Raw genomic sequence first — 12,522 nt, forward strand, 5'->3', positions numbered from 1 at the left:
TACATAGCACAGTGTATAGAATGCCAGAGTCAGGAAGTCTCCTCTTCCTGAATTCAAATCTGGTCTCAGACACTTACTAACTGTGGGACCCTGGGCAAGTCACTTAACCCTATTTGCCTCAGTCTCGTGAGTAAAATGAGCTGGAGAAGGAATTTGTAAACCCACTTCAGTGTATTTGTCAAGGAAACTCCAAAACGTGATCAAAAGGGACCATGAAGAATAGGACACGATTGGAAAAAGACTGAGCAAGCTTACATTACACTTTGGTGTAAAATACCACTTTGCCTCTGTCACCTTTCTCCCCCAGCCTCTCTTACCTTTAGCCCTGGAGAGATGATGACAGCTGTGTGATTCAACTCCACATACAAGGATCTAGGTCCTGTGCTCGACTGGTTTAGTAAAAACATGAAGGAGTTATGAGCAAAGTCTTTGGCGAGCAACAGGCTGCATCTGGAGGTAAGATCATAGGCCTGCCCATCAAAGGTCACCACATGTCTGTCCCCAATCATCACTGCATGGTCTGGTGGAGAAGAGGTACAAAGCCAGTGTTACATTATGGGTTCGATCATCTGTTAACACTTGAAATTTTAGGGTGGGCTATCTAAGGAGTCATGCTTGGAATAAGGGGTTGCCCCAGTTATAGGCTCCTTTGGCTACCAACTGAGAGCTTGAGATTTTGTCACTGAATCCACAGCCTCACAGAATAGATGAAAGAAAGCACAGTACTTTAGAGATCAGAAATTTTCACCCAAACTTTTGTTTTTTAATAAAGAAGGAAATAGAGCTCTCTACCTCAGCAGCTGCAGTCTTACACTGGATACACAGGAATCCAACACCTGAGAAAGCATCAAGTCCAATTTGGCAGATGATACAGGTGTCTTCTGACTGCAAGGACACTCTGCCACATCCTGTTGGGTCCCATTCCCAAGTCTCTCACCCAGTCTTCAACCCATGAACCTAATCCTGGATTCTCAAAGTGGAAAACCCAGGAACATTTAGGGCCTGATGATTTGACTATATTTCAAGGATGTTCCCAAATTTGATTCTTGTCCTGGCTTCTCCTCTTCTTGCCTTCCCTGCTGCCTTCCTGGCTTTGGGAATTTTAGTCCCTGTTTTGGGTTTTCTTTTTTTTTTTTAGTTTTTTTTTGGGGGGGAGGTTGAAAGGCAATGGGGTTAAGTGACATGCCCAAGGTCACACAGCTAGGCATTATTAAGTGCCTGAGGTCAAATTTGAACTCAGGTCCTTCTGACTCCAGGGCTGGTGCTCTACCCACTGTGCCACCTAGCTGCCCCTATTCTAGTGCTTCTTGACAATAGTGTAGAGGACAAGGCAAGGAGGAGAAACTGTCTACCCATCAATTAAATTCCATGTCAACAGCTCTGGAGGTTCTGTGATGGAAGGTGGAAAGCTGAGATGATTTGGGGACAATTCAGGTTGCTTTCATTGAAGATCTTTCTCTTTTCCTACTACATTAGCAGACTGACCTGAGTTTGACTGGAGTAGAAAGACCTTGGAAGTCAGCTTTAAGACTATGAACTGTCTTTTCTTGGTCTTTAATCATTTCAAGGATATAATTCTTATCTCCCTAATTAGACCAAGCTTTTCCAGGGAGATGAATAGATACTATCAGAAGTCCTTCATTTAAATTTCACCTCTATGATTTATAATCTACATGATTTTGGGCAAGACTCTTACAAAAGATTGATTTAAAGCTAAAAGGAACTATAGTTGTCCTTCCTTTTATAGAGGAAAAGGTTAAGCAACTTGCCCAGAGTAACACAGCTAGTACCTGAGATTAGATGAAAACCCAGATCTCCCTGACTTCAATACCTTGCCTCTTTCAACCTCTTACTTTAATTTCTTTGGGCCTCAGTTTCCTCTCCTGTAAAATGAGGGAGGTGACTCAATGACCTCTAACATCCCTTCTGGGTAATGATCCTTCTATTTATTAGTTGTGTGACTTTGAACAAGTCAGTTAACTTTAGCAATGCTTCAGTTTTTCACATCTGTACACTAGAGATAATTATACCTAAAGCACCTTCATGTTATGAGTAGTAAAGGAGCTAATGTATGCAAAGTGGTTCCTAGGGGCTAAGTAGCATGGATATATGAGCTACTCTTCCTTCCCTATATCTCCCCCTGCACTGGGTGGTACAATTTTATAGCAAGTTACTTAACTTTTCTGTGCCTCAGTTTCCTCATCTGTATAATAAGCGTGTTAGACAGAAATTCAAATGGGGAGTGCCTCCAAAACTGGTCACACTGCATTGCCCCAACTTTGTGGCTGGCCAACCACAGCTGGGCTATGAAGAGAGAGGCCCTTTGAGGGAGGTGGTGCCCATTCTCATTTCAGAATCAATTGGGGCTCCCACATGATATGGTTACAGTGGTTGAAGTGGAGACAGAGACCATTCATTCTCAAGCTGGAGAATAGAAATCTCAACTCCTCCCTCAAACCAAATCTCCCTGGAGGCACCATTTTGTAAACCTCATTGGTCCTTTCCCAGGAAGGGGTCTGGCTCTGCTCTTGCTTCTCAATCTGCAGCCCCCTGGGCCTGGGGGGAGGTTGGGGGGGGGGTGTTAGTCTGGATTTAATTACCATTCGTTTTGCCTTTCTGACTTCCTGCTATTAAAAAAAGCTCTTCTTGGTTCTGTGTATTATATGAGCCCCACCTCCCACCTCTCCGCTTCCTTTGGAATCCAAGGGGTCCTTGGGGCTTTTGGAACCAGCTCACTCCAAGGCTTGGAAGGAGGTCTGGCTTCCGTTCTCTGCTGCCGCCCACTGCTGAGGACTCTCTTCTCTTTCCCCCTTTCCACTCCCCAACTCTGACCTTTGGGTCTGTGCAAGAGCCCTGTCTGGCATTTAAAGCATTGGTGTCTGTGAGTTTATTATTTAAAGAAATATTTTGGTAACTATATTTCAACATAATTGGTTTCTTTTATAATCCTATGGATTTTATTTTAGGCATTTAAAAACATTATTCTGAGAAAGGGTCCATAGGTTTCACAGAACTGCCAAAGGGACCTTGAAAAAGGTTAAAAACCCTTTAGGAGTTAGCCCAGTTATGAGCTTTTCAAAAAAACAATTGGTCCTATTGAAGACTTCTAATGCCATTTCCCTAGAAATTGGTTTTTCAAAAATGTACTTATCCAATCCCAAATTATACAAAAGTCTGCCTAAACAGGGCAAACCTCTCAAAACTAGAGAGGTTGTATGGCATAGGGAAGACTGTGTAATTATGGAGTAGTAACATTAAGCTTCCTGAGCTTCAGTCTCCTCAGCTGTAAAATAAAGGGGTTGAACTGAATGGTCATTAAGGACCCTTCTGATTCTAAATCCATGGTCACACGAACTTATGAGTTTTGACCTGGGAGTCAGGAGATCTGGGTTCTCTTCAAGAGCAAATTTAATCTCTCTGGGTTCTAAGATTGCCTCTTCTGTAAAATGAGGGGAATTCAGTTTCCTCTCTATAAAATAAAGGGATAGGGCTCTAAGTTCCATTCCTAAAATTCTCAGTTTTAAATCTATGAGTCTTTAAATTTCCTTCTTTGCTGTTGGCCATCAGATCCATTACTTAGCATCTTTTCCCCTCTTGAAGGAACTTGACTTTTCTTAAAGGGCCAGGATAAATGGGATAAAACCCTTGAGTTGTAAGGAAGAGAGGTCTTACGTTCAAAGGGATTTTCCAGCAGCCGATGCTTGATCCGGTAGTACTCTGCCAGGAGGTTGATGCCATATAGCTCATGAAGAGGCTGTAGCAACTTCTTCTCAATGAGGTAGTTAGTCACCTTGGCCAGGTCCACTGGCTGATCATCTCCTGGCAGCACTGGAAGCCTTATCACCACGGAGCAGTTCCTGGAGGGAACACAGATGCTCCTGAGTAGGACTAAGATCTACCTGGGCACTTTCAGATTAACCTATACCTGAATGGGAATTTCCCCCCGACAAAAATCTCTACCATGTAAATCTCCAGTTTCTGCTAGAAGAATTCTTCAGCTTTTTTTTTTTGGCAAGGCAATAGAGGTTAAATGACTTGCCCAAGGTCACATAGGTAATTATTATGTGTCTGAGGTCTCATTTGAACTCGGGTCTTCCCAACTCCAGGATCCATGCTCTATCCACAGTGCCACCTAACTGCCCCTAGAAGATTTCAAACGAAGAAAGAGAGACAGTTAAGTGGCTCAGTGGACAGAGCATTGGATCTGGAGGCAGGGAAACCGGATTCAAATCCAGCCACAGACACTAGCTAGGAAACCCTGGGCAAGTCACTAAACTTCACTTTGTTTCTATTTCTTCAGGATTGTTTTCAGTTTTCTCAGCTGTAAAATGTAAATATAAACAGGGCTTATATTGCAGGGTTGAAATAATATTTGTGCTTATTCCCCTCCCTTATGCTCTGATGGAGAGTGATTCTTCTTATCTCTCTCCAGTTCCCTCTATTCCATTCAATTCAGTAACAGTCAACAAACATTGACCAAGGACCACCAGCTATGTAAGAATGAGAGTGAAGGATCATAACCCAGAAATACTCTATCTTGGTTTTTTGTCTTTTCAATCTGAAAAAAAAAGAATGAAAACCTTGGAGCCTGAAAAAAAATTGATGAAGAAATGATGAGAGGCCAAACACCGCATCAAATTCTGAGGCTGTAAATAAATCCTTCCAGCTCTTAAGGAGCCCACATTCTAATAAGGAAATAATAGTTACAGAATGGATGAGGAAAGTTGAAGGAGATAGGGAAGGAAAGAGGAAAAAGGTCACCAACCTCTGTCCATTTTATTCAATCCAATCAGAATTTACTGAGTGCCTATTATATACCAGAAACTGTACAAAAGCAGTCCCTACCTTCAAAAAGTTTATATTTTATTGCCAGGTAACCAGTGAATCTTCTGCGCCTCCCCCAGAGGGTACTGGATGGACCCAGACATTAAAGTGAGAGCAATGGAAACCTTATTACTGTAGAGGGTACCACAATCTTCTCAGTCTCCCAGGTGTCATCCTCAACTCCTTATTCCTTCTTCCCCCTCTCTCATACCCAATCTGTTGCCAAAGTCTATTGAATTTATTTTTGTTGTATCTCTCCTGTACATTCCCTCCCTTCATCACTGCCACCATCCTGTTATAGGCCCTTATCATCTCACACCTGATCCATAACAAAAGTCTTTTTTTTGGCTGGTTTCCCTGCCTCAACTCTCTCCCCATTCTGGACCATTAACTGCCAAAGTGATCTTTCTAAAGTGCTTGTGTCTGACCTTGAAATCTCCATAATCAAACTCTAACGACTCCCTATTACCACTGGAATATAATATAAAATCCTTTCTGCCTTTAAAGTTCTTCATAAATAGGCGCCTAACAAACTTTCCAGTTTTCCTACATCCTACTCACACAAATTTTATGATCCAATTACATTGGTCTACTTGCTGTTTTTGATACACAACCCATCACCCTAATCTGGGTATTTGAATCTTCTTCCTCATCATGTCTACCTCCTGACTTCCTTCAAGACCCATCTAAAATTCAGCCTTCTACAAGAGTCCTTTCCTGATTCCCTTTCATGAGTGCCTTTCCTCAATTGATTATTTCCTATCTATCTTGTAGTTGTTTCTTCCATTAGACTGGACCTCCTTGAGGGCAGGGACTGTTCTTTGTACTTCTTGTTTCACCTTTTCTTGGATCCCCAATGTCTAGCTTGATATTAGTAAATGCTTGTCACACTGATTTGTGAACTCTTCCCTATCCAGACAACCATCCCTTATAATAGAGAGCAAAAAAGAGAGTAGTAAAATATCATTTAGCAAAACTGACAAACATGTAGCTGAGTCTAACAGTCTATGTACAGTTCCAATTCACAGTCCTCCATTTCTGCAGAAAAAGGGAGAGAATTTCGTGTCTCATCTCTTCTTCAGGATCGTGCTTGATCATTACCGTTACAAAGAGTTCAGCTTCATTTTGATTCTGGTAAGGACCACTTTGACCTGAGTGGTTAGGGAAAACTCTGTGGATAAGGTCGTGATGATCTGAGCCTTGAAAGGTGGAGGTGGGAAATTTATTCCTGTGTAGGCAAAGTCCTAGAGGTAAGGGAGGTCATGGCAAGAAAAGGGAATGAACAGAGGGTTGGCTGGAACATAGACTAAGGGAAGGGGAGTAGCATGAGAAAAAGTTGGAGGCTGATTGGAGAGAGCCTTGAATACTTAGATCAAGAATTCATTCCTTATTGAATAGAAAATAAATGATACATTAAGATGATCATTTGGGCAAAGGTGTGGAGGATGGGTTATTGGTGAGGGGTACCTCTCCAGTTTGTGACTTCGCAGGGCAAATGAGAAAAACCTTGCCTACTCTGCCTAGCAGACAAGAGCACTGTGGTTTTTAAATTAAATAACTGATGAGAGAGGTAGCAAGAGGTTAGTAAAAGATACAGAACTGACCTCAAGGAAGTCCTGGGTCCAGATCCCTCCTTTGACACATATTGGTTGTGTGACTTTGAGCAAATCTTAGGCAGCTGTCTACAACTATTAAGTAGCTAAATAATTATTCCTCTTCAGGGTAGAGGAAATTTCCTCTCCAAGAGCTACTGGTCTGGAACTAGAAAACCAACAAAAGCAAAATGCCTCCTTCATTCCCTGTTACCTTGCAGAAAAGCTGTAAATATTGGACAAAGGTTTCCGAATTCTTCTTATTGCTCTGGAGAATTTGGCTTCTGTCCACTTTAGGATCTGGTGGGCAGCCTGGTGAAGAAGGGGTCAAAGCCACAGTAAGAAATCCCTCTCCCACTCCCTCTAATTATGGTTCTTCTGATAGTCCCCCTCTCTCCCAGTGTGCTCAGCTATAGGCTTAAAAGGGCTACCTGACCACAACCCACTCTCTATCCCTGAAAGGAGGGGAAGGGTGGGAAGAGATATATTCTATCTGGGACTCACCAGATCTAGGGCACCTTTCACAGCTTGTAAAGACAGCAGGATTGGCCTCATGAGCCAGGTGTCCTTCATCTCTGAGGGTATATAGGCCTGCATCCTCCTTATAGCCTCCTCAGTCCTCTCCTGCCATACCTCATCCAAGGGTTTGAGTGTGACTTCGTAGTAGGCATCCTTCAGCGTGGCTAATGGCTCTGCAAGAGTTAGCCATCCCTAATCCTCCAGTTAGAGTCCTCAAGGAGCTCCCATGAGTGGGTGACAGTAAATAAAAGATCCAAACCTTTTCAAGCCTGGCCCTACAGAGGCCCTTCAGAGAACCTGAAGCAGGAGTCCCAAGACCTTAGGCAATGAACAATCACCACCCCGAATACCCAGATCCTTAGAATTAACCTGGGAAGTCAATCTAAAGACAGTTGCTTATATCGTCCCTCTCCTTTCTCTTCTCTGTTTAATTCTTAGGAGACTCTGTAGGGAATACCGGTGGGGGGGGGGGGAGAAATGGGAGATTAAAATGAGCTACAGAGGAGGAGGAGCCAAAGGAATAGTCACTTACTTTGCAGCTCACTCTGTGTCTGTTCCATAATGGTTTGGAGCCTCTCCAGGTGCAGGGGGAGGTGATGTCTCAGCACCTGCCTGGCTGAACTTTGCTTCCATAGTCCTACTGCGGCTCTCCCCGCTGCCTGTAGTGTTCTCACAGTAGCCTGAGATATCTGTAGGACCCAGCCAGCTGCACTGTCCAGAAAGTCAATCTGTTGCACCTGCCAGTCCAGAGAGGAAACCCCCTGCTAACTGTCAGAAGCCCTGAGCTTGAGAGTCTCCTCTAGACCCCTTTACCCTCCTAAGGACTTGTGTTGGGAAAGTTTTGACTCCTTTCCCAGGGTACCAGCTAACCTTAGATATGAAAAAAAATTCCCTTTCTCTTAACAAAAAGCAGAGTTAGTATGGGATAGGGATTTTCCATCCCCAGAGCCATTTCCTCTCAGAGATCTCTGCCCTGGATTATAGAGAAAGGGCATCAGCTTGTAGGAAATAGCAGTCCCCCATATCTTCCTATCACCCCAGAGTCCTGATTCCTTATATCTCACCTTCATTTCCCCCTAATCCCTAATATTTCTCCTTTCATACCTCAAATCCCACTCAAATTCATATGTGCATCAACCCACCCAATTCCCCCACTTATTTCCAAAGCTAGGCAGGGTAACAGGACTAATGTTTTCATGCCCTCCAAGACAATCTCATATTCAATGGAAGGCAGAAGAAAAGTCAGGTCAAGTCAAATGAAAAAGGAAGCATAGTTGAAACAAGTATGCCTTGTTACCAAATCTAGGATTCAACAGAAACCATAGTCTTCCTCAGTGAGTAAGCTCAGCCCCCAGAATCATACAACAATAGAAGCTTGGCCAGCCCAACGCACCAGGTCCTGGAACTTCTGGAGGTAGGTGTCAAACACCTGGAACTTCTCCACGAGTCTGGTTTGTAGGTGAGATCCAATCTCAGCCAGTTTGGACTATGGAAACATGAAAGCAGAACTGGGTGAAGTAGAGAGTTGAACTTGTTATGGGTTATTGATGGAGGAGCTAAGCCTGGGAAAGGCTGAGGAGAACCCAGTAGGTTTAAATGAACGGCCTTTCCTCTTCATCTATTTTATCTACTTCAGGAAATATAGATACAGCTATAATACATATATATTCACAAACACCTACCTATATCTACACATATATGTATATTACATATAGAACATAATAAATGCTGTTTTCTTAAATCTACCTCTTACTTGAGCTGCAGATTGTAAATAGCTCACCCCTCACCATGAGTGTGGCTCCACCAAAGATATCCCTTTGCAAGGAGAGGCTTGGTATACCTCCATTTATCTCCATTTCTATCTGTATTTGTGTGTTTACATAAATTTCCCTAAGAATATCTATATATCTATAATATATGAAAATATATTATTCAATTTATCATATTTTACATTGAATATTTATACATTCATATATATGCATGTGTGTAAACACAGACCCACCCACCTCATATATATATATATATAGATATAGATATATAGATATATGTATATGAATATATAACAAAAATAATGCAGTGTAGGTCACCACCCAGCCATGCCTATCCATGTTGTGTGATTCTTGTCTATGATGTTCCAAAAGTTTGTCCTAGGGGCTTATTCTCAAAGGGAAGTTCTAGATATGAGGGTTTGGAGAAATAGAGGGACACTAAAAATCTGGCTTTGTTTGCTTAAATTTTAATACTGGAAATTAATCTATTATATTAATATAATATTTACTATAATAATAATTAGTCAAATGATTCAATAATGGTACCTTTTATTTCCAGATTTACTTTTATTTCCAGATTTTTATGGCAATAATTACATCCTGTCCTCATACTCTACTTCAGTCTGAGTAGGTTTGAAGGTTGGGGACAATTGAGGAAAAGGGGACCCAAAGAGGTGCATTGATTCACCAATGTATTCTATGATTTAGGAGGTGACAGAGCAGAAAGTTGAGCCCCAATCTACTTCCTCCTAGCCCAGGTCTCTTTTAATTTAGACCATCTATTTCTCAGAAACCAAAAAGGCAGGGGTAAGGAGAAAGGGACTAGAAGGTGCTTGCCTACCCCTAACAAAAAGGGAAAATATGTAAAGACAAACCAAAGATTATGCCTTTGCCATTTCTGAGTCCTGACTCTCCAAACTTTACTTCATTCTCATCTGATGTATTTCCCCTTCCCCAAACCTCTGCCCTAGAGCCTTCCTCTCTTAATTGATGACTCCATCCTCAGGACCACCATTTTACTTCAGCCCGACTTCAACACCACTCTTGTCTCAACACTTCAAGTTTCTTCTTTTCACCTGAGGCATTATCCTCATTCATATACTCTACTCCCTACCCATTTATTAGTACCCTTAATATGGGCTGTTTTCCTACCTTATAATGGAAGTTTCTTGAAGGTAGAGACCATTTTGCTTGATTGTATTTGACCATCTAACACTTATCAGACTGCCTGGCCCATAATAAATCTATTTTCTGAAATCTACTCCTATAAACCACAAACTCAAAATGACCCACTCTCTCTTCTTCATTGGGTCCCACTCAAGGACCCACCTTGATATTAATGCCATATGAATGGACCTACTGAGGTTTACCTCCATGTTCCCAATGGGAGTGATGCAGCCTTGTGCAGCCAGGCTTAGACTTTGGTTGGCAGCCCTGAGGACCAGCTGGCCCAAGTGTTCATTCTGCCCACCACTGACATGATGTATAGCCTCAGCCTTGGCCACCTGCCTTCCATCAGAGCAGGCACTGATCTCCACACCTTCCTTCTCTGTCCCTAGGGCAATAAAAAGACAAATTTATTTTCTAGGATGCTTCTCTGACTCCAACCCCAAGGAAAGATGGGTCATACTTATAATAGGTTGGTGATAAACTATTGAACATGCTATATATGCTTATAGATAGATAGTACATATAGATATATAATATAGATATAGATATATACCAAGTAGATAGAAGATAATTTGGTGGTTATGGGGAAAATATGGGTCTGTGTATGGGTGGGTACAGGAAAGATTTCTTGTAGAATGAGGTCCTTGAACTGAGCCTTGAAGGAAGATTCCAAGAGATGGTGGTGAGGAAGGAAGAGTAAATTCCAAGCATGGAATGGCACACTGTTGGTTCAAAGGGCAGTGAGCACATTTTGGTTTTCTTCACAATTCTTAGCAGTAGAGGACACTTAATAGGAGTTTGGTAAATGTGCTGAATAAAACTGAAACTGAGTTACTGGACAGAGCTGCCAGGGGCTTAAGTCACATTTGTACCCCCAAAAGAGGGTTTTTCTAGGGGTAGAGAAGGGACATCAGCTCTATCTAATCCGGGTAAACACTTCAAAATAAGGGAAGCTTGTTCTTTAAGAAGAGATAGGAAAAGATACCTTTTCTCTCCCCTGGTTCCCCTGTAGATGTTGGGTCCACAAGTGGAGAACCCATTTAACATTAGATGCTTTGATATATTGATCATTTTCCTGAATTATTTTTCTCTTTTCTTCCTTTTTCTTTAAAAAATTCTTTGTTAAAAGAAATAACTCTCTAGGGAGGGGGAAAGGAGACAGGAGGAAATCCAGGCAATATAATAAACAAATGACATTTTAAAAGTCTTTCATAATTTTTAAAGTCAATTTATCCTTTCTAGTTTGAGTTTTCTATTAATTACAATCCCCTACCATTAGGACAGACTAGTAACAATGAACACAAGCAGATTTTGGTTGGATATAAAGAAAATTTCCCTAACAGCTACAACTATTCCTAAGCAGAATAGCTTCATTTGGGGCTTAATGAGTTTTCTGTCACTGGATTTTTAAAGGGTGGCTGGATAACCACTTGTCTGGTATATTTTAGAGGGAATACCTCTTCAGACATGGGTCAGACAACATGACCTTAGAAGGCCCTTTCAACTATGAGACTCTATGGTGCTTTTTTTTCTCTGTATAATATACACATTTCAGTTCAGGTATTTTCAGTCTGTCCAACTCTTTGTGATCCCATTTGGGGTATTTTTGGAATGACTGGCAATTTCCTTCTCCAGCTCATTTTACAGATGAAGAAACTGAGGCAAATAGATTGAGTGCCTTGCTCAGGTTATATAGTTAGTAGGTGCCTGAGGCCAGATTTGAACTCAAAAAAAGGAGCCTTCCTGATTCCTGGCCTGGTACTTTATCTACTGTGCCATCTACCTGCCCAAAAGACACACACAAATTTCTAAAGGTTGCCACTGCCTTCACCTACCTTTCCCATATGCCAGGTAAGCCCGGAGACAATCTGGGGCTCGGGAAGCTGTCAGCTCCAACTTTTCCTCTCCTTCCATGCTCCCCTGTAGCAGGACTACACTTTGAGAGGTCGATTCAGTGACTCTTCCCAGCAGGTTTACTTGCTGATCTCCAGGTGCCTGAAGCTATAATTAAGAGAAAAGCTCAAGTCTATTGCTTATAATCATAACCCTTCTCCTACCCTCCATCATCCAGAAGACCCCAAAAAGAGATATATCTGAGGATATGCTGAGAGAAGGGAAAAGGAGCAATAAGGCTTCTTCTCTGACTACATCTGATTACATCTTCTCTGACTCCCCAGTTTCTCTCCCTCCTGTAGCTCTGTTTGTTTGTTTTAACAAGACAAGGTTTAAGAGACTTGCCATGGTCACATAGCTAGGTAAATATTAAGTGTCTGAGGTTGAATTTGAACTCAAATCTTCCTGACTCCAGGGCTGGTGCTCTATTCTCTGTGCCACTAGCTGCCTCCCTCCTGTAGCTCTGAATCAAAATGATGTGCAAGAAACCTTTAGGTTCTGAAATAAAAATCTTGAAAAATAAAAAGCATCAAAATGGAAGCTCCCTTGCCACCAAAACATCTCTGGCACTGACCTGCCATCCTCTACTTACATAAAGTCATAGAATGGTTCCTCATCTTTAAAATGGGGTCAGTAAGAAGAGATAGTGTATAATGGGGTAAGAGCACTGAATTTGAAGTCCAAAGAGCTAAGTTCTAATCCTTCCTCTTTCAGTACAGAGGTAATCTATCCCTTGTGTAACCTTGAGTTTCCTC

General features: G+C 41.9%; 1 protein-coding gene across 1 annotated transcript in view; it reads right to left on the bottom strand.

Moving 5' to 3' along the window:
* The window catches only part of LOC141495122 (uncharacterized), a 170,717-nt gene that overhangs the window by 20,702 nt on the left and 137,493 nt on the right, over window positions 1–12,522 (bottom strand). The window contains exons 60-67 of the mRNA XM_074196114.1: window positions 11,710–11,875; window positions 10,075–10,259; window positions 8,329–8,421; window positions 7,468–7,672; window positions 6,921–7,108; window positions 6,631–6,728; window positions 3,673–3,857; window positions 318–520 (exon numbers count right to left, since the gene is read on the bottom strand). Coding sequence (XP_074052215.1) covers window positions 318–520; window positions 3,673–3,857; window positions 6,631–6,728; window positions 6,921–7,108; window positions 7,468–7,672; window positions 8,329–8,421; window positions 10,075–10,259; window positions 11,710–11,875 — 1,323 coding nt within the window. The remainder of the gene's footprint in view (window positions 1–317; window positions 521–3,672; window positions 3,858–6,630; window positions 6,729–6,920; window positions 7,109–7,467; window positions 7,673–8,328; window positions 8,422–10,074; window positions 10,260–11,709; window positions 11,876–12,522) is intronic.

The sequence above is a fragment of the Macrotis lagotis genome, chromosome 8 (assembly GCF_037893015.1).
Source record: "Macrotis lagotis isolate mMagLag1 chromosome 8, bilby.v1.9.chrom.fasta, whole genome shotgun sequence".
NCBI classification, from domain to species: domain Eukaryota; kingdom Metazoa; phylum Chordata; class Mammalia; order Peramelemorphia; family Peramelidae; genus Macrotis; species Macrotis lagotis.